Source organism: Taudactylus pleione, unplaced genomic scaffold (assembly GCF_031769625.1).
Source record: "Taudactylus pleione unplaced genomic scaffold, aTauple2 ptg000471l, whole genome shotgun sequence".
Taxonomy (NCBI): Eukaryota; Metazoa; Chordata; class Amphibia; order Anura; family Myobatrachidae; genus Taudactylus; species Taudactylus pleione.
Genome location: NW_028284873.1, coordinates 5,342,025 through 5,369,559, shown reverse-complemented (window position 1 = coordinate 5,369,559; position 27,535 = coordinate 5,342,025). Strand labels below are relative to the sequence as shown.

General features: G+C 42.6%; 1 protein-coding gene across 1 annotated transcript in view; it reads right to left on the bottom strand.

Annotated features, from left to right (window-relative positions):
• ZAP70 (zeta chain of T cell receptor associated protein kinase 70) overlaps positions 1–27,535 on the bottom strand; it is a 107,387-nt gene that overhangs the window by 56,365 nt on the left and 23,487 nt on the right. Inside the window, exons 2-7 of the mRNA XM_088448894.1 lie at positions 15,119–15,549; positions 9,741–9,901; positions 3,262–3,400; positions 2,465–2,546; positions 1,990–2,024; positions 1,354–1,402 (exon numbers count right to left, since the gene is read on the bottom strand). Coding sequence (XP_088305020.1) covers positions 1,354–1,402; positions 1,990–2,024; positions 2,465–2,546; positions 3,262–3,400; positions 9,741–9,901; positions 15,119–15,520 — 868 coding nt within the window. The 5' untranslated portion in view covers positions 15,521–15,549. The remainder of the gene's footprint in view (positions 1–1,353; positions 1,403–1,989; positions 2,025–2,464; positions 2,547–3,261; positions 3,401–9,740; positions 9,902–15,118; positions 15,550–27,535) is intronic.

Below are 27,535 nucleotides of genomic sequence, written 5' to 3'. Positions count from 1 at the left end.
ATGAAAAAACAAGAGATATGTGATTTCAACAAAGTTTAAGAAACTGCCTGAGATGAAGGTACAAAGTGTACACATCTGTTGCAGTAGAAGAGAGTAGTAGCTGATTGCAAGGTCATGGGTAAGCAAGATGTGGAATAATGTGGGAATATTGTGTGGGACACGATATTTGAATGATTGGGTTTAATTATGATAAGAAGTGAATTGATGACTTTAAGGTAATGCTAGACTTGCACCCTGCCTATTTCTAGACACCCCCATAAGCAGAGCTAAAAAAGTTTTTCCGGTGGTGCCCACCCCAATGTAATATGCTGCGCACACCTATGACTATGCTCCAGTGTTCTTCTTCTACATAGAAACACAAGCAAAACAAGTTAGCTTGGCCAACAAGTTGTAAGTGGCGGCCGGGGCTTAGTAGATATGGTTCTTGCTCTAGGTGTCTGCCTGGGCCTGGCTGCAAGAACTGCAGACACAAATTTACATTCTGGTTCCTATTAGGCCACTTTTTTAGTGCTGCCCTCTACTGCCTCAACTTTTCATGGTTTCAAATCACATTATTTTTATACTGTATAAACTTAAGATTTGGAAATGACCAGTGGAGGCTCCAGAGGTGGGGCTGCAGCACAGTTCAAAATTCAAATAGAGGAGTCTTACCAACTGCCAGTGAGTCCCAGCCAGCGATGTTTGGCTTTGTTTGAAATGACAGTTGGTGTGACTCCCCTATTTGAATTTTGAACTACACTGTGCCCCACCTCTGGAGCCTCCACTGGAAATTACTCAACTCTACTACAAATAATGCTTACACAAAAAAAAACACCCTGCAAATCTGCTGCCCAGGCCTACATAGCTTTTCAACAAATCTTGACCTTAAATATGATCTAACAGCATTTCTGTGTACTTGTATAACATGGAGGGAGCAATCGGTTACATTCCAGACAGGAAGCTGCTACAGTACTTTGCAGAGTAGTTGATGCCTGGCTCTATAAATCGTGATGCATTTTTTGACTCATGTTCTAGTGCCTTGGTGGCTAACCTTGACACTCCAGATGTTGTGGAACTACATATCCCAGCATGCACTGGGATATGCTATTAGGGCATGCTAAGACTGTGGCAAGGCATGCTGGGATATGTAGTTCCACAACATCTGGAGTGTCAAGGTTAGCCACCACTGTTCTAGTGCAACACAAACTTTTCATTTCATGCATAGTTTTCTCTCCTGATTAGTTCCAGTTTCCTTATGTTTGTATTCAACAATGTCTCGCTTGCTGCACTTAAAGGGTCTTGACAATCTGCCATTAACTGCAACAAACTTCAACACATACACACACACACAGATCAGTTCTCTTATGTTCTCACCAATGGAAGGTTCGGGGGTATATCCATCAAAATTACTTGATGCTTGTCTCTGGGTAAAACAGACCGAACCAAAATAAAACATAAATATTATGATTTTTCAAGTTATTCATTATCTTCTTATTACTGTTTTATGAGGAATATTCTACAAAATAAATACATTATCAGTAAGATATGGGTGCGTATTTGTATATACTGTATGTCTGACTAAAAGGAACATAGATAAATGAGAGAATGTGACAATGCAAATACTTAAGAAATAAAAAATAACAGCAAAGGAATATAAAGTGCAGTTAAAGTACATAAGAGTTATTTACTAACATTGCTCAAATGTCTAAAGCTATAATATAACCATAGCCACCAACCAAATATTTTGTTTCATTGCATTACTAGCACTATACAGATAAAGTTAATCGTTAATTGGTTTCTATCGTTTCAGTGTTGCATTTTTGAGCAATGTTAATACAGAACCCTTATAGAATACCAAAATTACATATACCAAGTAATTGGAATTGTGTGCACTGGACAGAGTGTGGATTAATGTATTCATCTAAATCTAAATAAAAAAATAAAATTAAAAAACAGACAAGAAAATAAATCTGTAACATGGAAAATACTGGTGTTTTACTGTTTACTCACATTTTTAGGAAGTGAAGGTGGTGCAGAACAAATACCTACAGAAAGAAGGTGGTACAGACTGTAATTTAACACAGCAGGGGGAGGCTGGGGGTTTGATGGCATGATGATGTCGCTATGGCTTCACATCCCCCCCCCCCCCACTACACAATGTAGCAATAACCAGCATTGTAAAGAGTGGACGGGACTATGATGATACAATTCAATGCTAATTGTGCATCAAGCCGCTTGGACCTCCCACTTCACTCAGGAAGCTGGTGGCAGCGAGAGGCTGCGAGGGGACATTCTGGGAGAGTAGGAAAGTGTGTTTTTAGATTGATAGTTTGTTTAGATTGTTGAGTTTGTTATTCCTAACGTGAGCTTACATCGCCCTTCATATGGGGTAAGGCATTTAGCATATGCAAAGTATTAAGGGCATTTGTGTTAAACAATGGTGTAAAAGTCATACAGTATGCAATACGTTGTAACTCTGACTCACCAGCTGATGTGCTGCCATTGGGACAGGCCTCCCTTAGGACAGTTATAACCCCATCACACTTCAGTTTTAGATATTCCACTAGCTTTACAAAATACAAGAAAGAGAGTAACAATAAATACAATGTAGCCATACAGACGTAAAAGATCTATGCAGTTAGATAGGACCTCATTTAGAGCAGGAGCAAATCCAGCTAAAGGCCCTGATTTAGAGGTGGACGCAGTGGCAGTATGCATGGAGTTGTCTGATCTACTGAGCATGTGCCCTGATTGTCTGCCCACAAAACCAGACGCAGGTTCTGGGAATTATAGTGGGTGTTCCTGGGAGGTAATGGGGGTGACGAAGCCGACATGGAAGTGTATCAAGCGTGTCACTGAAAGTGGCTGAGACGTAGAACCGCTGACACAGGAGGCCATACACAGATGGAGAAGCTCCACCTGCTTGTGCAAGTTTTAAAGACGCACACTGACAGAATGCACTACCTTTCACTCACTTTGCGAGTGGTTCCTACGAGTGTTGCGTGTGCGCAGTGCGGCATTCATACATGCACAATAGCAAACAATCGCTGGTTCTGTTATGATATCGGCATTACGTCTGTTTCTGAATCAGGCCCTTCATCTTGTGTAGGGTGTCATGAATATTTGTAGGCAACAACCAACTATACGGCAGCTTCTGAGTTGGGAGTTAAGCGTTCTTTTTTTCCTTTACACCCAAATGAGAATCAGCCACTATGACTATAACTTGACTTTGTTTTTTTTGATGATTTGTTATTTTTGTACATGAACTGTAATATGACTTACCTGCCACAAAGTATCAAACTTAGTGCCTTCAGGGATAGAATATTTCCCAGATTTGTCATGGTCAATCTTATAATGATAGACAGTTTTTCCATAGACTACGGAGAGAGCAAAGGTGCCCGATTCTTTCCTCTCCCTAATCCTAAAGGAAACAATAAACAGATCAGGCATAAAAGCAATCTGTAAAGCCACATGGGTACATTAATGTTGTATGTTGTCAGCAGCTGTGTGCTATGCCAAAGTAAAAGCCCAAATAGGAAGTATGGATGTCATGCTTTCTTTTCTTTCTAATTTCCAAATGGCAGATATGTATCTAGAAAATCCTTGAATACAAACACTGAATGATTCTAGGTAAAGAGCATTGGAAACACATTTTCTGGTTGACAAAAAAAGGTGCTTTAAGGAGTGTAGGAATGCAATTACCCCCAATCCATTCTTGTTTTTACAAATAAGGGATATTAAAGAGACTAGTGGCAATATTTACAAACTAGTGGTTTGCTAGGGATTTCCCTAAAATATATAATTGCTACTAAACAGAACCCACCATCAATACCCGTCAGTTTCAAAAACCCCATCCTGCTGCATTGCAGGCAAAAAAATGCCACAAACCAAATCTATTGAAAGGTCTCTTATGATAATCTATTTATGTGTGTTTTATGTATTATTACTGCCTCAAACACTGAGGTCTTGGGACTGATATCCACCACAGCCCTAACTGTGTGGAATTTGCATATTCCCCCTAATTTCTATGTGTTAGTATGTGTAGAGAGCGGCCAAGTCGGCACAGCAGGGGAGAGTGAGAGGGCGATGTGTGGGACAGGTTGACGGTGCAAGGGGGAGTGCAGGCATGATCACGCATTGTGGCCTAGCCCCCGATATCCAATGCCGACATTAATGGCATTGTGAAGCGGTGGGCGTGGTTACGATGACATGATTCAGTACGAACATCTGTAAATCAGTGCAGAATATGTATGCGTTGATAGTTAAATGCATCCTTTTTTTACAGAAAATTTGTGGCTTTCAAATTTTCACTTTTAGTGTGCTTTGGACTAGAGTGTGAGCACCTTATTATTGTCAGAATTTATGATATTAATAGCATTAATAGATGTCAGCAATGCGTGATGGAGGTCATTCCACACAGTAGATAACTTAACTAGATTATGTTTTTTTAATCGGTAGAAAATGGTTTATTAATCGGTAGAAAAAGGTGATGGGTAACAAAGGGTTTATTGGTATGCAGCAGATACTCAATGCAGTATGCACAGTAGATCCAGCCAGGAGTATATGGGACTAATGCAGGTGATGTGTCTGTGGTGTAATACAACCTGGATATACACGGTCTGGCGCCGGCCCCCCCACTCCCTCTTACCTTATAGCAGCCCAGCACTCGCTGCTGTGTGCTGGGCTGCAGTGGGAGACTGCTCACAGCTGCAGTCTCCTATGCCTGTGGGGGGGAGCGATCACACTGCTCGCATGCCCCGACCGGCTTTGCGCAGGGCTGAGGGTCTCACGGCACCTAAGAGGGTGTGGCCAGGCCCCCTTTCCCGGGCCCGGCGTGGCTCTCAGGGCTCCTGGTGATGATATAGCAAACACTGGCAGAGTCACACTATGTAAAACAGTTCTCCTTTTAGGAGACGCACAAGGTCACAACCTCTGGAGGATGGAGGAGAGAGGATGCATGGAGAAGCCAAGCATGTGCAATAGCTCACTTTGTTCAGGGAAAGAAGGTTGCATCCGTGACACACCTCTGTCTCCAGGATATGGAGTACCGGAGGAACCTGATGGCCGTGGACCAGGAAGTGGCACTTATAGTATTCAGCCTTCAATTCTTGTTCATCTTTATGTATCCTGAATATTATCAGATCATCAGAATGTTCACAGCATAACCAATCAGATCATCGCCATGTTTACAGCATAACCAATCAGATCTTCAACATGTTCACCAATGCAGGAGATGAGTGTACTGATCATGACTGAAGTAGTGACCTGATTATATCAATGAAGACAGAGCAGCTTGTCATGGTGACAATGACATTCTGTGATTAGACAAATGGAAGTAAATGATAACCACAGTCTAGGTGGAAAGTTACTAAAATTTGGTTTAGTGAAACCACCTGTTTATCTACATATATAAGCAGTTTTCAAACCATCAGATTTACTAAAAGCAAAACCATAGGAAAATTGCTGGCAAAACTCCTTTACAAAGCGCCACATCAGACATCGCTATACTGATTTTTATTACATGATAAGAATATTATAAGTGAAATTTATCAAGATGTGAAAAGAGAGGTGATGTGAACAGCGAGAAAACTGCATGCCAGTTGAGCTTCCTGGACACTTAGAATATAAGAGAAAGCACAATACACTTTTTAATCATTATTTATTTATTTAGGGTCCAATAATTACACAGGTATGCGATGAAAAAGATTTTTTAACGAATTTATGTGATACTTATAGATTTTTGACCTCTGAACACGAAAATTACTCCCGATTTTGCATATTACATCACGTTTTTCTGCAAAACGTGTATTTATGAATGTCATTTTTTTTCATAGTCTTTAAAATAATAAATGTATTGTGCCTACGTTTCTTATAAAACATTGTCTTAAATAAATTCAGTCGGTAGTATAGAACATTGCAATTCAGTTCTCGTCATAAAACTTCTACCCGCCCAGTGCCAGATAAGATCCACATGGTCCTGGAGTCAGTGCTCGAAGTGTGCCAGTATGCAACACTATGGTATATCGGCACTTCAAGCAATTAAGAATTTTTGTTTCTCTAATTGACAGTACAGAGGGCTGCGCGGGTCTTCGCCCACTAGAAAAGCCCCCCTAAGCCAGCCACAGGGTGTGTTTATGTGGCTCAGTGAAAACGCTAGGCTGTCAGTCACTGAGCCGCTGCCCGCCCATCCACGTGCTTATCCCTCCCATCCACACGGCTATGCCCACCCATATGTGCTGTGAACATCCCCCGCTGGAGTCTAGCGTGTTCCTCCGAAGTTGAACTACTGCTGGATGCCCGCCCATGGCCTGCGTGCGCTGTATGCCGGAAGCCATCCTCCTCTTGAATGTCCACTCTGCAGCATCCAAGCTGGAGAGTCTAACAGACTTGTTGTGCCTTCAAACCCCTGCGCACTTACCTGCGTGTGCCGTTGTGTACCAGTGATGCCCGTCTGCTCTCCTGCATTGCCAGGTGGCTTCCCGCTGGAAGGTCTCTTCAGCAGCATACATTACACGCTGCATGTGTAGGGACTGACTGTGTGTGCCCATCCCCCACTGGTTTCTGTGACAGCCTGGTCAAGAGTCACAACCTGACAGCCCCTCATATTGGCCTCTGCAGTGAGGGGGGAATGTAAGCTGGCTAAAGGAGCCCAGAAGCCTCATTCCACTGCAGGGGGCAGCCCCCCCATCCCCAGTACAGTTGTTGGTACCAATGCCCCTCTCCCTGCTTCACCCCTCTGGATGGATCCCTCAGCTAGCCTCCTCCTCAGCTATGTGACAGCAGCAACTGGTGAGTAATGCAGGATTTCAGTTATAGTGTGTACCCTACCTCCCCTGTGTGCCTCGCTAACCTCTACTGTGTGCCTCGCTACACCTTGCTGTGTGCCTCACTACCCCCTGCTGTGTCTAGCTACCCCCTGCTGTGTGTCTAGCTACCCCATGCTGTGTGCCTCGCTACCCCTGTTTGCCTCAGGGTTGGGTATGGGATGCCAGGGTACAGGATCCCGGCGGTAAAAATCCAGACACTGGCATCCCTTCCCTACTTCCTACCTGCCTAGTGCCTAAACCTAACCTCCCTCTCCCCAAATCCTAAATCTAACCCTCCCCCCAACCCCACTTGTTACCTTCAGGATGACAGCGCCGGGATCCTGACAGGTGCCGGTATTCTAAAGGTGCCCACACACACAGCGATATTTTACACGATCTGGCCGATTCCGACACATTGGAACTACAGATTGTGTAAAATATGGCCAAATCGTGAGGAAATCGTGAGTCCCCACTTACGATCACGATGCGATGCGCATCCCCGCTGGTCGCACATTGCATCGTCAGGTCTGCCGTGCACTAGGGCAGGTCTGACAATTTAGGACGCGATGCACTGTAAAAAGTCTGACTGCAGGAGAGATCGTTTGAAGATTGGACACCAAATCATGTGCAGATTGTGTGAAGATCTTGTGCTGAGCTGCCAGGGAGAGTTTCAAGGGAAATCGTACACATCAGGCTGATCGTGGGCAGATCGGTATGTGTGTGGGCACCTTAAGTGTCGGCATCCCCTTTACCGGGAAGGAGTAAAAGGGGCAAAGCTTGAGGGATAAAAGGAAACAATGAGAGGTGGACGCATGATGCCTTTGTTTTGAGATGCCACACCCCTCTTGACACAGCCACAACCCATGATTCATTGCCCACGCCCATTTTGTCCTGCACACCTTTGGCGCGAACACGTGCTCGTTGCCATACCCACACTTCAAAATTCACGCTTCGACTACTGCCTGGAGCTGAAATTTGCAAAGGGCCTAAACCCCATACTGTCTAAAGAAACATTGCACACACACAACAACTACAAGGTGAGCTGGCGAAGGTGGAACCAAATACAACAGATGCAACACAGTTTTGCCCTGTGGCGGCTCATTTTAACCCCTGCCTACCACCACATACAAACACATGCACACACACAGTACATACACAGTACACATCACTCATACAGTACAAGTTATTTTAAAAAAATTAGGCAATGTCAAGGATCCAAACTACAAAGAAATTGGCAGGGACATTCTTAACAGTTACAGAAACCTTGCCTGCAATATGAGTTTAAAGGTATATTTTTTTAATTCCCATATTGAGCATTTCCCGAATAATCTCAGAGACTACAGTGAAGAACAGGGTGAACGGTTCCACCAAGACGTTAAAGATGTAGAAAGAAGATACCAGGGTCGTTGGGACATCAGCATGATGGCTGACTACTGCTGGATGATACACAGAGACGTCACAGAAAAAGCTTATAAGAGAAAAGCGACAAAAAGAAGTTTGGAGACAAAAAAACTAAATAATGATTTTTTCAATAATTATGGTTTTGTTTCTATTATTGTTTGATTTTATTGTCATTTTATTATGTAATTAAGACAAAAACACAGTGATATCATCTACACTTCACACAATAAATATGTCAAAAACTTTTTCTTGATGTACAATATACTTTTTCTTGATGTAGGATTATAATTAAGAATATAAAAGTATTATTAAAAAAGCTTTCAATACCTTAAATTTCACAGACCTGTGTTATTAATAGTGATCTCTAGAGGGATAAACTATTTTATGAAAATAGTAGTAGGGGACTAATGTATAATTATGTTGTTTTATAACAACATTATGGGGCAATACACTTTAATTGCTATTGAGCAAAAGTATTATTTCAGGATGTGGGTACCATCTACAGTGTACATATGTAGCACTATAAATCCCAACTTGCACATGGGTATTAGTGCATACTATAACTGGTTGTACTTCAAATGTGAACTATAAATGGTTAATAAGTGTAACTTTATTATAAATATATTATTGCACATCATGTCTATTATGTATTACTTTTATAAGTTTATGATCTCTCTCTTTCTCTCTCCTCTCTCTATCTTCCAGTTCAAACCCCTGGGTTTCCCCCCAAAAGCATAACCAGTCCCAGGTACCAGAAGCCAGTCTTGGTTCTAAAGATATGGGGGATAAAATGTGTAGGGATCCCCCGTATTTTATGAATCAGCCCTGGGCTCTGTAAGCCAAGGGGAAAAAATGGAGTGGGGTTCCACATATTTATAAAACCAGCACTGGACTCAAACTAGCCAGACTGTAATGCCACAGCTAGGAGACCCTTTCACCGGGTCGCCATGGCCCAAACTAGTCAGCCCAGGCCGGGGATCCCAGGAGAGGTGGGGACCCCCCAATAATGGGGTCCTCCATCTCCTGAGTATCCCCGGCCTGGACTGAAGCCCGTGTTCTTCCCTGCACCCCTGGCAACAATTGGCTACTATTGTTTTTTACAGTGGGACTACAGGTGCCAGAGTGCCTTCCCTTTGGCACTTGTGGAACTAGAAGTGCCAGCAGGCGGCCGGTACCGGTACAGCCACAGTAAAAAAAAAAAACTCACCTTCTCCCCAGTGATCGATCTCCTTCTCCAGTAGTGCTCCACAGTTATCCATAAAAAAAATTAAGTACTCACCTACTCACGCAGGTCGGTCCTCTTCTCCAGTAGAGTCCCAGCCAGGCAAAACAAAAAAACTAGTAGTTTTGAAGAGATGTATGTGTTACCACATGCATCTTTTCCCCGGTAAATGACTGAGACCTTGTGGGGTACAGTGATGTCAGTTACTGGCCCGCAAAAATGTCCAAGAGGTCATAGAAATCTGATCATATATAAGATCATAAGTTTTGCTAAAAAAACAGTAACATCCAGATAAATGAGAAATACGAGATGTACAGTAACACCTTACTTACAGGAATTTGCCATCTGGTTGGGCTCCAGAGTACAACTTCCGCTCAGCCTCATCTCTGCTTATGTTGCAATGGTACCATGTCATCTTTTCATGAGCAGTGCTAGCAATGAGCTTTTCCACCTGTGGAGCTTGGCTGATAATTGCTTGTTCCAGTGCATCTCCCTAGGGATAAGTATGTAGAAATAACACTGAACACATATATAATATAATTTTTAGTATGTATTTTGCTTGTGCCAAACTTTCAGTTGACTATTTATTGAAAGTACAGTATGCTGTATTCAAAGAGAACACAGATGTAGACTGAATAGACAAATGCAGCTGGTGTGATATAAAAACATGAACACTGATGTCATTTCCCTTTTGAATGAGGTACAGTACACCAAATGTCTTTTTGTAGGTTTTAAGGATACACAGCACAAACTGCAAACAGGCTAATGGAGTTCTCACTTACCTAGAGGTACTGTACCAGCTTAGCAGTCCTTAATATTCATTAATATGCTGGTGTTTACGCTTTGGAATTTGGTTTTAAAAAACTCAAACCCAAAGGTTGTTTTGTTTTCCTGTTCAGCTGTTTATAAATGTGTCTGTTGTCTAATAAAGGTGTCCTGTCTGCACATACAGTATGTGTATGTGTAGGCTTTAAATCAACAGTTGAACTTTTTATAGATACAAATCTTTTTACAGCTAAAACAAAACCAGTTTTTTTTTAAATTTGTAATTTGCTGGGATGACCACATTTACAAGCTTGTGGGCCATATCTCTTTTGAAGATTCCAATTTGTTTAGTATTTAAAAGACAGGTTTATGGTTACAATTACATATACAGTATGATTATAGAGGCTTTAATAAATAAACACATATCCACCATGTTCAGCCTTGCACATTATTATTATTATTTTATTTTTTTAAACAGCGATCTTAAAAAAAATATTGCTGCAGCAGTCTTAAAATTCAACGTACTAACCAGTGTTATGTGTAAAACTAATAACAGAAGCCTTATACAATATATGATATTATAATAATGACAATTCCTGGCAATGGAGAATATTGTACATAATATTTAGAATGAGGTATTAAAAAACATTTTCATAAAGAAGGGCAAATTCCTACAACATTTTTTTTAATATATTATACAGTCTTAGTAGTCATAAGTTCCCCAGTCTAAAATTCTACTGAATTCTCCCAAAAATGTGTTTATGTACTGTCCCCATTATACGTATAGCATACATTTGATACTGTACGGGGTAACAATACCTAGGGGTCTATTTACTAAGCTGTGTTAGGAGATAAAGTGAACGCTGATAAGGTACCAGCCAATAAGCTCTTAACTGCCATTTTTCAAACACAGCCTGTGACATGGCCGTTAGGAGCTGATTGGCTGGTACCTTATCACAGTTCACTTTATATCCTAACACAGCTTAGTAAATAGACCCCATAATGTCTTATACAGTATTACTTTATCAGAAAGCTAAATATCCATATATATGGGAATATATTGTGTACATAAGTGTTATTATGCAAAACAATTAACCAACGATTTAAGTAAACATGAACAGAAGTTGGAATACAACCACATACAGTATATACTGTACAACATTTTTTTCAAACCCTAGGCTTTTCTTAATCAAGGAAGACAACACTGAGCACCACTTGTTAAAAGTGGTTAAAAAAATAGTGAAGAACAACTGTCATTTGTGCAATAAAATATAAAAAGTGCAATAGGGCCAAGCCTCATACCACAGATAATAATTGCATAGGCTTATCTGAAAATCCCTTAGTATACTCCTAATATTGACTGTAGGACATATCAATACCAAATTCCTCAGAGTATAGAACTTCTCTCGATCCTCAGAGAACCTCCAAATAATATATACACCTTAGCATAATACTGTTTGACCAGTAATTTTCTTTGAATATGCAAAATAAGTAATACACTTACAATACACAATCCTTAAAATTTGCTAATCTAAAATACACTGGATACTGGCAGAAGCTATTAGTCCATTTGCTCCATTAGGCACCTATATATCAAATAATATTTGCGGCATATCACCCAAAAACACCCATTTTCCTAGGAGGGACACACCGCAAATATTTAGGATTTCCTGAACGTATGAAGGAGGGACTGCAGCAGATACAGTATCTCCATATCTGTCACGCTCCTTCCATTTCCAACAGCAGCCACAGTCCCCTTAGGTTTCTATAGCGAAGCTGTCAGATTTACCAAACTCCGGAACGCTATGGGCTACAGATGGCAGAAATCACCAGGAGAGGGTTACTTCCCAGCTATGGTGGCTGCACATGTGTGGTCAGCAGACAACACATGCACAGAATCCAGACGAAGAAGTGAAATTAAAGCTTTTGCAATCATTTCACTTCTAAGTTCTTACACATAACAGGGTCAGGTTCCTTTCGGAGCCCCTGTGCCTTCATGTGATGAATAGCACATACAGTATGGGCATTGTATAATTTCTTATTGCTGTGAATAGCGTTGATAAGAAATTAGAATTACTGGAACTCGATAATTAGTAAATATGCCCGTTAGCCAATAAGGAGATGAATATGTATGGCCAACTTCAAGCGTCTCCAGTCACAATTACAAAAGTACCCCATATGCATTTCATCCGAAAGGACTTTTTCAAATGGTTCTGCGAACTGCATCCTATGAAAAAGTCCTTTTGGACTGAAATTCATTAAAATATTCCAGGCAAAATGAAAATGTTGGTTTGGTATTTTGATTGACATGCCCCCTTTCACAAAAATAAAATCCTTAATTTGGATAGAGAGTCAGGCACCAGTACAGCTGACCCACATTATGTATGAAATAACGTCAATTGCCAATACCTTCCCAGCTCCTACTATTAAAAATTGTTATGTTTACTTTTCACACAATCAGTGTCATCTGTATATGCTAACTCTGGATTGCAGGGGGAAAAAAGCCATAACTGCACTCCTCTGCGTGGGATATTTTCCAACTCCTGTTTTGCCTGTCCTGTTATTTGATGCCTTAATAAACTTTCTTATTAACAAAAGCCATAACTGTGATATGTACTGTCTCTGCTGCATTCACCTGTTAGCGGAAACAGATGAATTTATTTTATTTATTTATTTATTTATTTATTAACAGTTTCTTATATAGCGCAGCATATTCCATTGCGCTTTACAATTGTAAACATTAACAGAACAAAACTGGGTAATAAAAGACAGATATATAGGTAGGAAGGCCCTGCTCGCAAGCTTACAATCAGCAGCACTACAAAGAGGAATCATTTAAATTAATGAAATTCACCGTTCTATAATGGATTTTGGAGTATTAAGTTAAAGAGGTGACCCCGAATTTCAGTGTTTCTAATATGAAGGGTACAGTATATACAATATAGTACAGTTGTTTGGAATGAAGGGGGTCAGTATTATTGGATTCCTGGTGCCTTACTTGTTGAGTTGGAGCAGAACTGGTATTTTGATGGGCAGACCCCCTGTCACAAGGATTGCAGACTACCTATATTGAGCAGCAGTCTATGTTTAACTTACAATCGGTGCAAGGGATACAAAGTGTGGTGAGAAGTGGTGAGAGTTATGAGGGAAAAAATCAAAAACTTCTCCATGTACGAAAACTGAAATATTATGCAGTGGCTATTCTAGGGGAGGGAAATCTTGGCTATTGCAGGAGGAGCTGCGGCCTCGGGGTGAGGACGCAGTCACCATTCCGGCGACCATTCCCTCTTGCCCGCCGCCACAACTATATTTAAAAACTGTGTTGTTCCAAGTCACCCTGACGTGACATTGTCACGCATGGCATCTGGGAGCAGCAGCGGCGAGAAGAGGATGGTCTCGGAGCAGCAGCTGCGCATCTCGAGATCAAGCAGCAAGGAGGAGGGACCCGTCTGCCTTCACAAGGTAAGAATTAGGCAAATGGCTCCACCTTGGCAAACGGCCTCCTCCTTCTTATACAGTGCCCCCCCGTGCAGCGTAACCCTGCAATTAGTATTTTCTTTAGGTCTTTTTATGGCCAGGCCCCCAATCAGGTCACGCCACCAGAGCTCAAGGCGCCAAAGGAAACTTTTTTGTCCATCATGTATGCAGTAGATGCAGTGGAAATTAGTAGTGGTAGTATGGTAAGGATAAGCAAATTAAGTTTATTACTTGTGTCATTTTATTAATGCAGATTGGAAAGAGGTTATACAGTACTGCAGGATAACCTCCCACTTTACCCAGTGCATGTGTATGTGTACAGTATACATACTTATCATTCCTTAACATTTCAATTATCACGTTCCACACTCAATGCAGTTGTATTAAGATTCCCTTGTTCTTGGAATTTCCCCATCGAAATATAGTCTTTTAATTGTAATTATTAGTTTAATACTGTATTAAACAACAAGGGACCTATTCATCACCACTAATGGTCTATTACAATACACACGTGGAAATACTATTTTACGCATGTTATATGTAACGTGCCCATTTATTATTAGGGGCCCGATAGGACCACCAAATATTCCTGTGAATTTTTTTTTGCAAACTTTGTATATCTTTCACATCATCTTTTCCCTTTATCCATTTGTAAATCCTTCAATAAAGATCTACTGGCCAACTGTACAAATACCCAATTAGCCAATCCTTCCAACCTACAGAGGCTACTCACACATAATGTCAATCTAGTTACAGGAAATATATAATTTATAAAGTATCTCTACTTAGAGCACTTTGGAGTGAGTTCTAAGGCTCACAATGAAGAGAAATTTGAAGAACAGTTAATTCAGAGGATTCACTAACCATTTTTTTTTTATATAAATATGAAAACATATTAATATAAAAATATATAATATTTTATCACCAGGTGAAGAGCATACAATTGTTAATGTAACACTTTACTGAAGAACAGATAATCAGCTACTACTTTCAGACATATTAGCTACCCAAATCATCAGACCTCACCCCACACTTTTGGTTGTAGGATTTTTGAAGAAACATGTAATTAAGAAGGATGTCATATTGTCAGATATGAAAGACAGCATGTGCTAGCTATTCTACCTGACCTATTTATTATGTTCTGCTATAAAAAATGCTGTTCTTTGAATGGAAACTGTTGTTGATCACAATGGAGAACACTTTGAACAGTTGTAGTGCTCTTCAAGTGATTTGTATTACCACATGGTAATAAAACTTGCAACCAATCTATATTACATTCTCTGAAGTATGGTACATGTTGTCCACATTTCTTTTCATTATGAGCTTTTTAACTCATCCCAGACTGCTCTAAGTAGGGAAATGGAAGTTAAAGAATGTGAATTTTGCAAATCGTGATCCATTAATTGTTTTCTATGCTTTTTATTAGTTAAAACCCCCCAGTGTGAAACACAAACCCTTGCTCACTTACCTCTAGTTTCCAGGTCTGTCTGACATAATCTCTCATCATATTGTCTCGTATATTATCAAATATTCCAGGTTGGCATTCCACCCCACTTGGCCGATTGCATGGTCGACGGAGGACACAGCACAAACCATCTGCATCTTTAGAGTAGTACTCACAGAGTTCAGCTGGTCCGCAGTGAGGCTTTCCTCCTAATATTACATAAGTGCCACTTAGCTGTCGCTCCACAGGATAGTGATAAAATTGTAAGTTGAAGACCATAGATAGAACATAACCACCAAGAGTTCGCAGGCACTGCCTTAGCAAGAACATGCCATCCATCATCCCAGCCAGTTTGAGGAACTCTTCAGCATCAGCTCGAGAGATACTGCCATAATAGAAGGGTAAGTGACCAGCAGCATCTGGCATATTTATTAGAACTAGGTTTTAGGAAGAGGCTGTAAAAGAAATAAAATGATTATGTAAAATAATATAGTACATACTAAGCACATTACTCAACAAGGGGTAAAGATTAAGTAAAAATGGCATTACTAATAGTTAATATCACTATATGTTAATTAAAAAAAAATTATTTATATATATATATATATATATATATATATATAAACAAGGGTATACACTACAAACAAATGAGTTATGGTTAGAGGTTTTCTTTTTATTCTCTTTTTCATCTCCCCCAAAATACTGAAAATAGACTGATTGTTGCCCCCAATTCACCTGTATAGCAAACTGCATAGTCTATCCAGACAAAAGCAGAAGCCACCATATATTAGCCTACCAACCTGCTGGGGTATTAACCACTTAACTGGCAGGGTTGCATGGGATGTGTCCTCAGTCAGCTTGGCTTTAACTAAAACAGTTGCATTCTGCACAAGTGTAGAGTGGTTTTCCTCTGGTTCCCTGGCCCTGCAGGCAGTGATGTGTCGGTCTGTGACCACTAACAGCACTGCCGGAATCATGCCACAGAATGCTGTGTGAACAGCATTCTGAAGCACATGCTCCACAGAAAGAAGTTTAATGCAGTTTTCCCCCTAGCCCTATTTGGACTGATCTCAGAGATCGCCTGCAGCAGGAGACACTCATTATTAGTCCCATTTGACAAACGCTCTGCTGCTTTCTGCATGTTGTGGAGGGGGAGGGGTAAAGCCCTATGGGGTTGGGAGCAATACCCCCATAGGGGCTCTATTGTCACTGTGGGCGGGGTGTGTATGTGGGGGGGATTAATACATTAAAGTCCTTTGGCAACTGAGGCATGGGGGTGTGTAAAATAGTAAAAACTAATACACCGGTCATGGGGGAGGGGACCTATTACACCATGGGTTGGTGCGGTTATACAACTGAGGATCTATTAACACAAGGGGTGGCGTAATGTTAATGAGGATCTGTTGCCACTGTGGTATTTTATGCCAATGGGGGGTGGTAGGTAATTTTACAATGGCGCTCTAAAGACATGGGTGGTTGTGAGATACCCTACGGACATATTTATTTTTAATTCAATATTTTCATTCTATTGAAAACATTCAGCAATTTTTGAAAGCCACTTGCTTTTCATCATAGCAGGGACCTGACAACAAACATGCCTCCCAACCAATCCAATTTAGGAGCACCTACATGTGGCAATACAATTAATTTTTTTGCAGCTTCTTTTTTTTTAGCGGGTTGATTATCTTGTTTAATAGACCCTTAGAGTGTTCTTACAATAGCATTAATTTGTGAAGACAAATAGAAAAGTATCCTGTATACAAGCAATGATTGATTGTTGATACAGCCAATTGCAAATCTGCAATGGAAAGATGGAGCAATTCTGTCACATATAATATTTAATTCTCTGGCCAACACATTGTGGGTTGGAAATAACTGAATTTTGAAAGTGTTCAAGACAAAGAGAGAGGTAGAATGAACATGGCTGTGTCCCCTGCAGGGCTGTAACTAGGGTAGTGTGGCCATGCCGTGGCACAGGGCACCGCAGGACAGGGGGCACTGTCTGGGCCTGTCAAGTATTTGTTTATTATCATTGTCACTTGTAGCTTCCTATTATTTTATCCCCAGCATCTCCTGGCCTCCCCTGTCTCTTGGAAAAGATTTCTGGACTGCACAACCTGACTATATATACAATGGGAGGTGCTACCTGATGAGACTAATTGCAGGCACAGAAACAGACAAAATCTCAGGCGCACAACTCCAAATTATTAATAATATATATATTATAAATGCAATAAAATTTTGCAATCAATAGAGGTTTTTAGCATAATCATGGCCAAGCTTATGGGCCTACCCACCATATCCAGGTAACCTCTTTCGGGTAGGTCCCTAACATACTAAGCTTCAAATCTAGAGCACAGGACCCCCCAAAAACGGCCAGGCTAAGCCGCCCCAGGACACCACCATAGTAAGAAAAGTGCAGTGTAAAGAGATAGTTAGGAGCAGCTGCTGCTGCATATAAAGAATGAATATAAAAAAAGTGAAGTACATATATATTAGACACACAGTGAAGGGTTAAAATGTGTTATAAAGGAAAATATGTTATAATGCAGTGCCCTGAGACAGACCAACCAACGCAATATACTGTAGTGCAATTTTGGTTCATTTTTGGGGCGTGGGTCCCCCTGGATTGCGTTGGTTGGTCTGTCTCAGGGCACTGCATTATAACATATTTTCCTTTATAACACATTTTAACCCTTCACTGTGTGTCTAATATATATGTACTTCACTTTTTTATATTCATTCTTTATATGCAGCAGCAGCTGCTCCTAACTATCTCTTTACACTGCACTTTTCTTACTACGGTGGTGTCCTGGGGCGGCTTAGCCTGGCCGTTTTTGGGGGGTCCTGTGCTCTGGATTTGAAGCTTAGTATGTTAGGGACCTACCCGAAAGAGGTTACCTGGATATGGTGGGTAGGCCCATAAGCTTGGCCATGATTATGCTAAAAACCTCTATTGATTGCAAAATTTTATTGCATTTATAATATATATATTATTGATAATTTGGAGTTGTGCGCCTGAGATTTTGTCTGTTTCTGTGCCTGCAATTAGTCTCATCAGGTAGCACCTCCCATCATATATATAGTCAGGTTGTGCAGTCCAGAAATCTTTTCCATATACTCCATTTAATGTGCTTTGTTGCACATCTGAGGGAAAGGAGACGCCCTCATTTTGGACTGGCACCCTTCCTTATTGGTTTACAAGCATGGAGTATGGTAATGTATATGCACACTGTATTAGGCACAATTCTAGGTACCGTATATACTCGAGTATAAGTCGACCCGAATATAAGCCGAGGTACCTAATTTTACCACAAAAAACTGGGAAAACTTATTGACTCGAGTATAAGCCTAGGGTGGGAAATGCAGCAGCTACTGGTAGTAATCCCCCCTCTGGTACTGTCCCCAGTAGTAATCCCCCCCTGGTAGTGCCCCCAGTAGTAATCCCCCCCTGGTAGTGCCCCCAGTAGTAATATCCCCCCCTGGTAGTGCCCCCAGTAGTAATATCCCCCCCTGGTAGTGCCCCCAGTAGTAATACCCCCCCTGGTAGTGCCCCCAGTAGCAATATCACCCCCTGGTAGTGCCCCCAGTATTAATCCCCCCCCTGGTAGTGCCCCCAGTAGCAACATCCCCCCTGGTAATGCCCCCAATATTAATCCCCCCCCTGGTAGTGCCCCCAGTAGCAATATCCCCCCCTGGTAGTGCCCCCAGTATTAACCCCCCCTGGTAGTGCCCCCAGTAGCAACATCCCCCCTGGTAGTGCCCCCAGTATTCCCCCCCTCCCTGGTAGTGCCCCCAGTAGCAACATCCCCCCCTGGTAGTTCCCCCATTATTAATCCCCCCCTCTGGTAGTGCCCCAGTAGCGATATCCCCCCCTGGTAGTACCCCCCGGTAGTAGCCCCCCCAGTAGAAAGAAATGTAAAAAAAAAAAAACACTTACCTGTAACCCCGCTCCTGGTCCCGACGCTGCTACAGGCTCCTCCGCCGCTTTGCATAATGGGAGAGACGTCGTCATGACGACGTCTCTCCCATTACCCACTGCGGGAGCCGGAAGATGGCTCCCGCAGTGGGAGCAGCAGTAGCCGCTGAGAGTCTGACAGACTCTCAGCGGCTGCTGATTACACCAAACACACAGCTGCCGGCTCCGGCGGCAGTGTGTTTAGCAGTGTGTAGTGCTGACCGAACTCCGTACGGTCAGCGCTACACACGCGGTGCAGGCTGTGTCACAGTGACACAGTCTGCACCGCGGCCCGCATGGTACGCTACTCAGCAGCGTACCATGTGGGCATGACTCGAGTATAAGCCGAGGGGGTGCTTTTTCAGCACAAAAAATGTGCTGAAAAACTCGGCTTGTACTCGAGTATATACGGTAAGTCCTACAAGTTATAAACTGTAGTGCAATTTTGGTTCATTTTTGGGGCGTGGGTCCCCCTGGATTGCGTTGGTTGGTCTGTCTCAGGGCACTGCATTATAACATATTTTCCTTTATAACACATTTTAACCCTTCACTGTGTGTCTAATATATATGTACTTCACTTTTTTTATATTCATTCTTTATATGCAGCAGCAGCTGCTCCTAACTATCTCTTTACACTGCACTTTTCTTACTATGGTGGTGTCCTGGAGCAGCTTAGCCTGGCCGTTTTTGGGGGGTCCTGCGCTCTGGATTTGAACCTTAGTATGTTAGGGACCTACCCGAAAGAGGTTACCTGGATATGGTGGGTAGGCCCATAAGCTTGGCCATAATTATGCTAAAAACCTCTATTGATTGCAAAATTTTATTGCATTTATAATATATATATATTATTGATGATTGGAGTTGTGCACCTGAGATTTTGTCTGTTTCTGTTCCCTCCCCTGTCTCTTCCCTGGCCCTTCCCCATGAGGCCATGGACATTTTTTGGGTGATTTATGTCCCTATTTGAAAAATGGGGGTGCCAATGCTCTTTCTGGCACAGGGCACCAAAAAGTCTAGTTGCGGCTCTGGTCCCCTGCTCTCTTTTTTTCTGTTAGAGAAGTGTTTGGCGCTGCCTCTGTACTCCAAGACTGCCAGGCACTAGGACCTGGATCAGCAGATCGTGGAGACATGACCTCTGACATGTGCTTGATGAGTCTTTTTCTTTGTCTGTCCTCCATTACGGATGTGCCCCTGAATATTATTTAACAATGGAGAGTCCTAAAAAGACCCTAATATCGACTGTGCCAGCACTAGAGTATAATTAATTATCTCGCTGCCACCACAATGCCCAGTAAGTCTAATGCTCATGGCTGCAACTGGCTAATCCTGATATCCTGTACCTGCTGTTAACCCTGTTGTTACCTGTTCCTGACCTGCCATGAGGACTAACCTCCATTGCACACCACTGCCACCTATGATTATAGTATCTGCCAATATGGTAATGTCCCAGGCCTGCTACTATGTCCAGACTGCTAGCATGCCTAGACACCAGCATGTGAATATCAGTGACACCAAGAAAAAAGACTGCAGCAACACGGAATAAGAGGACCTGAGTGAGTACAGAAAAATTATTTATTCTTATGGGTGAAATGTACAGTGCAGAGGCAAGTATGAGTTTCATTAAGTTAACAGGTTTAGAAAACTGCACCACAGTGAAGTTTGCCATGGAGATGCAATTAAAATGGGAAAAGCTGTGGAAGGTTACCAGTGACCCGGGTAATTATCCAGTCCCAGATAATGTGAATAGAGCCATGGGGACATTACTTGTAGAACAGCATGTATACTCCATTATTCACAGGAAGATAACTGGATGTGATATGTTGGTAGCTTTGTAGACATCTTATGAAGACAAAGGTTAAATGAGAAGAATGAACCTGAGGTATACTTTATATGGCAAAATCCTAAGTACATGCAAGAATATAAATTAATATATAGATAAAATGCTGTCTATATCTCAACAATTGACTTTAGTAGGCATCCCAGTAGATGACGAGGAAGTTGCAATGGTGTGCTACAAAACCTTAGGCCAGAATATGATTTCCTTGTAGTTTCTTTGGAGTTTTGTGCTACAAAGCTATCAATGGAAGTTGTACTGGCCAAGCTACCGTTAGACATTGAGAATTCTGTTCTGCTTTCAAAGAGCACAAACCCTTAAAAAGTACAATTCACAAATGGTCAATGTGCTGTGTGCAACAAAAGAGGGACTGTAATTGCAGTAGCAACTCGGTACCAACAATGTATATATATGTAGCTGAGTCCTGATTGAATGCTGTGGTCAGCTGAGCAGAATCAGTACTCTGACTGGTTGAGAGGGAGCAGGTGAATGAGTCCAACATGGCAGCACCTATGCACAGGTACTGGCGGAAACTCCGGAAGTGGAGTCCGCCTGTTTCTTTATGATAATGCCATGAATGATGATCTTCCTACTGAGATACCCACAAGCAGTGGCACTCATCCGTCATGGTGTACTTCTACAGGCACCATTAGTCGCAGCCTCAAAGATTGCACCGGCCCTGTAGCAGGTGCAATTTTTCCATCAAAACATAGCATCCTGTGTCAGCCCTACTGTGTCTTTAGTAGAGATGAGCAGGTTCAGATCTCAGAGATCCAAACCCACCCAAATTTTGCAGATCCGAGCTGGATCGGGTTTTCATGCCTGACTCAGATCTCAAAACGAGGCAAAACGTCATCATCCTGCTGTCGGATTCTCGCGGGTTTTGGATTGTATAAAAGTTCCCCATGATCACCGCCATTTTCATTCTGGCTGTGAAGAGGGAGGGGGCTGTGAATGTGATCGTTGTGGTTTTGCTGTGCATAGGGGCTGGCTGCTTAATGTCCATAGGGGGTGGGGCTGGCTGTCATCCATATAGGGGCTGGCTGTTGTCCTATCCATAGGGGCTAGCTGGCTATTGTCCATAGGAGCTGGCTGGCTGTTGTCTTGTCCATAGGGGCTAGCTGGCTGTTGTCCATAGGGGCTGGCTGGCTGTGCTGCTGTGTTGTCTAGGGGGTACTCTGTCCATCAGGGGTGCTCTTCTTTTTTTTTCTGTTTGTGTGGGCTCATTAGCCACACTTATCAGCAATGTAGGTGCGTAAGGGTGCTGCCTGTGTCATTTATCAAGGGGCTGCTACCTTGTTCAGGGGTGCTTCCGTCCCCAGTGTGAAAAAAATGAAGTATTTTTTTTCTGTCTGTGTGTGCATGTTAGCCACATTTATCAGCAATGTAGGTGTACAGGGGTGCTGCCTGTGTCATTTATCAAGGGGCTGCTGCCTCGTTCAGGAGTGCTTCCCCCCCAGTGTGAAAAAAAAAGTTTTTTATTACTGTGTGTGTATGCACATTAGCCACACTAATCAGCAGCGTAGGTGCACAGGGGTGCTGCCTGTGTCATTTATCAAGGGGCTGCTACCTTGTTCAGGGGTGCTACCTTCCCCAGTGTGAAAAAATTAAGTATTTGTTTTCTGTCTGTGTGTGCGTGTTAGCCACATTTATCAGCAATGTAGGTGTGCAGGGGTGCTGCTTGTGTAATTTGTCAAGGGGCTGCTGCCTCATTCAGGGGTGCTTCCCCCTCCCCCCCCGTGTGAAAAAAATGAAGTTTTTTATTTCTGTGTGTGTGCGCATGTTAGCCACAATTATCAGCAACATAGGTGCACTGGGGTGCTGCCTGTGTCATTTATCAAGGGGCTGCTACCTCGTTCAGGGGTGCTCTTTACCCCCAGTGTGAAAAAATGTAAAAAAAAAATTCTGCGTGTGTGTGCACATTAGCCACACTTATCAGCAATTTAGGTGCACTGGGGTGCTGCCTGTGTAATTTATCAAGGGGCTGCTGCCTCATTCAGGGGTGCTCTTTACCCCCAGTGGGAAATAAATAAAAAAAAAATTTCTGTGTGTGTATGCACGTTAGCCACAGTTATCAGCAAAGTAGATGTGCAGGGGTGCTGCATGTGTCATTTATCAAGGGGCTGCTGCCTTGTCCAGTGTGAAAAATTAATTTTTTTAGTTTCTGTGTGTGGTTGTGTGCATTAGCCGCAACTTAGCTGCGCTATAATTGCTTGGTGACACTGCTGTAAGACTGCAGTGACTATGGAGGACAGTCACATGACAGGAGAGCAGGATCCAAATACCAGTCTTGTAGCTGCCAGCAGCAGTCATGATGATGATGCAAGGCCGTCAACGTCATCTATGAAGGCCGATGCACCAGGCTTAAGTCAGGCCATGTAAAAATATCAACTTTTACCCTGCTAAAGAAAAAAAAATCTAAAGCTAAGTCAGCTTTAGAGAAACAAAAAATTGGCAATATGCCACTCACTACACAAAGTGGCAAGGAAAGGATAAGGCCTTGGCCTTTATTTATGACTGGTGGTTGTAGTTGTGATGATTTAAGCCCTTCTGCTTGTAGAAGAGGTACAAAAAAATTAAAATTGTCTCCGAAAAGTCAGAGATCCCCGAGGAGAGTCCAAGTGTGTCTGAGGTTGCCATGTGTGAGCCTGAACTTTCTAATACTGTACTTGAAGAGGATCCTCCTTCCACCATTTGTGTGCCCTCTGCAAATGTGGGGATGAGCAGCTCAAGTCAACATGCTGATGTGGAAATCGAGGATGCTTATGTGGAATTGCACCAGGAGGATGAGGAGGATATTTACATAGTTGGCGATAACAACAAGGATGATGAGGATGTTGATGATGATGAGGATGTTGATGATGATGAGGATGTTTATGCCGAGAATGTTTGTGTAAAAAAACTTTAAATCAGGCAACAGTGTTGCCCATGGTGGGAAAAATCTCATTGTTGCCATGCCTGGGCAAAGGACCAAAACATCCACTTCTCATGTGTGGAATTATTTCCACCCAAATCCAGACAATCTTTGCCAAGCTATTTGTAACCATTGCCATGTAACAGTGAGTAGAGGTAAGGACCCTAAACATCTAGGAACCTCCTCCCTGTTACATCACTTGCAGTGCATTCATCAAATTGGAAAGGGTATTTCAAATTCTGAAACTTTGGGGACAAAATACGAACAACAATTAGTGCAGTGTCACCTAGCTGCTCCCTTCTATCTGAATCCAAGCACCTGCTATCTCCACCACTAATACCTGCATCATCATCAACATCCTCATTTGTGATTGGAAGTAGTCCTGCATCCAATTCCATAAGAATAACTGACTCCTCTCCTATCCATGGTTCCTCAGAAGGATCCTTGAGTGCTACACCTGCTGCTGTTGCTGTTGCTGTGAGTGGATCTTCATCCCAGAAGGGGACCAGGGTGAAGATTACTTATAGTTTAACCAAACAATTGACTGTCAAACAATCCTTTGCAATGGTGAACAAGTATGACAGCAGACACCCAGTTGCACAGCGGATTACTGATGCCATAACAGCTTTGCTGGTATTAGATATGTGTTCAGTATCCACAATTAATGCAGTGGGTTTTACACAGTTAATGGAGGTCCTGTGTCCCTGCTACCATGTCCCTTCTAGATTCCACTTTTCTAGAATAGCAATTCCCAATCTGTACAAAGACATTAAAAAAACCTTATTAATGTCCTCCGAAATGCCGTTGTGCCCACTGTCCACTTAAAAACAGATATGTGGACAAGTGGGACAGGGCAAACTAAAGATTACATGACAGTGACAGCTCACTGGGTAGGTCTATTGCCTCCAACAGTGCAAACAGCAGCAGCATCTAACAAATGCCAGCTCATTCAGAGGCAGGCTACTCTGTGTATCACCAGTTTCACTAAGAGGCATACCGCTAAGACCTTCTTCGAAAAAATCAGGGAAATCATTGCAAAATGGCTTACCCCACTTGGACTCTCCTCGAGATTTGTGCATTCTGACAATGCCGACAATATTGTGCGAGCATTACATGTGGGCAAATTCGAACACATCCCATGTTTTGCTCACACAATTAATTTGGTGATGCAAAATTTTTTAAAAAATGACAAGGGCGTGCAGGAGATGCTCTTGGTGGCTCAAAAGATTTCTGGCCATTTACGACATTCAGCAACTGCATGTCAGATTGCAGAACCAACAAGAACTGTTGAATTTGCCCTGTCATCAGCTGAAGCAAGAGTTAGTAACTAGGTGGAATTCTACACTCTATATGCCTCAGCGGATGTAGGAGTAGCAAAAGGCCATCCAAGGCTACACTATGGCCAATGACATAGGGAGAGGAGCAGGAATGCACCTTAGTTAAGCCCAGTGGAGCATAATTTCCATGTTATGCAAGGTTCTCAAACCTTTTGAACTTGCCACATGTGAAGTTAGTTCAGACACTGCCAGCTTGAGTCAGGTCATTCCCCTAATCAGACTTTTGCAAAAGCAGCTGGAGAAACTGAAGGAGGAACTGAAATGGAGTGATTCCACTAAGTATGTTGGACTTGTAGATCAAGCCTTTCATTTGCCAGGATCCAAGGGTCGTCAATCTATTGAAATCAGATCACTATACTTTGGCAACCATACTAGGTTTAAGTCATACCTTGTGTCTTTCTTTGCGATGAACATAAATCTGAGAAGATGCAAAGAGCTGTTGGTGAAAAAATTGTCAGCTCAAGCAGCACCTGACATGGCATCATCTCCTTCAGTTTCTGCAGCTGCCAGGAAAGAACTACATTTTCTTAAGAGACCCACTGCTGGTGGTGATGCAGATCAGTCAGCAAAAACTAATGACAATTGGTTGGGTCTGAAAGAACTGCATACAATGAGTGACAAGTCTACATTGACTTTGTCTGATATGGTCACCATTCAGAGAGTGGTGGATGATTATTTTTGGGATAGCATCCAAATAATAGCATGGCAGACCGTCCATTTCACTACTGGCAATTTGGAGTCCATTATACTAACTGGCTTTGCTCTACTTAAGTTGCCCACCCTCCAGTGTGTACTCTGAAAGAGTTTACAGCGCAGCCGAGAACCTGTCAGTGCTGGCGTAGGATAGGGAACCTCAGGCCAGGGACCCATATAAGGCCCCCTGTATCATTTGGTCTGGCCCCTTTTTTCTGCTAGCCTCATCTGGATAGCAGGGTGCCTATACTGGCACCATGCAGCCAGAATCTATGCAGCAGTGCTGCCTGGAGTGTCCTTAGGATGCTTCAGATGGTCACACCGCTGTCCTAACAGCTACCTGGAGCATGCTCAGGATGCTCCAAACATTGCAGTAATCACTGACGATTGTGGCCCCATCCCTGTGTGACATCACACGGAGGGGCCATGGCCTGCATCGGGCCCACGAATAATGTTATATATATCAAAATGGCCCTCGGCAGAAAACAGGTTCCCCACCCCTGGCATAGGAGATTACTTCCCCAGAATGTGGGAAAGATTATGTTCATCAAAATGAATTACAAATTCCACGTGGAAGACCTTTATCAGCAATTAAGTAAAAAAACCTACAGAAGCATCTGTAATGGTGGATTCTAGTGCCTATGTTGTAAAGCCAGTTTGTGTATGGGATGATTGCCACCAATGTCCACTGCACATTGGCAGCTTGTTTTGTGGGGGTCCAAACAAACCAATCATTACAGCAACAAGTGGCAGTCCCTGTCGCTGAAGTGATTGATTTGTTAAACTGTGAATGTCCTGTTTCATATATACAACATGAGAGTGGGTGGGAGGGCCCAAGAACAGTTCCATCTTGCACCTCTTTTCTTTGCATTATGTGCTGTTTGGGGCATTGCTGCCTGACATTTTTAATTTTATGGTTTATGAATGTCCAGAAATTGTAATGGCCACAGACAACATCTCCTGCATGCCCCTTTTATTATTTTTTAAAGAAAATTCTGAACCACTAAATTGATGGGGTGGCCATCTAGCTGACATCACCTCTGCTGGAACAGAACAGAACACCTCTGCTGTGCTGTGCTGTTGCTGTGTGTGCATAGGGGCTGGCTACTGTTGTCGCTGGCTGCTTAATGTTCATACTGCAAAGGGGCTGGCTGCTTAATGTCCATACTGCAAAGGGGCTGGCTGGCTGTTGTCACTTGTCATATGGGCAGGCTGGCTGTTGTCCACTCCATACAAGGGCTGGCTGCTGTGCTGGGCTATGCTGTGCCTGTTGTCCATAAGGGCTGTGTTACTCCATACTAGGAGCTGTGCTGCAGACAGAAGAGAGGGGCTTCAGTGGCTCCTGTGTCACTGCAGTCCATAAGGGGTGCTGCTGTGTTGTCCAGGGGGTGCCCTGTTCATCAGGGGTGCTCTTCACCCCCAGTGTGAAACAAATAAAGAAATTGTTTATTTTTCTGTGTGTGTGAGCACGTTACCCACACTTATCAGCAATGTAGCTGCACAGGGGTGCTGCCTGTGTTGTTTATCAATGGGGTTGCTGCCTCATGCAGGGGTGCTCCCCCCCAAGTGCCAAAAATAAAATGAATCAATCAATGTTGTTTTTTTCTCTGTCTGTGTGTGTGCGCATTAGCCACACTTATCACCAGCAATGTAGCTGTGCAGGGATGCTGCAGGTGTCGTTTATCAAAAGGCTGCTTCCTCTTTC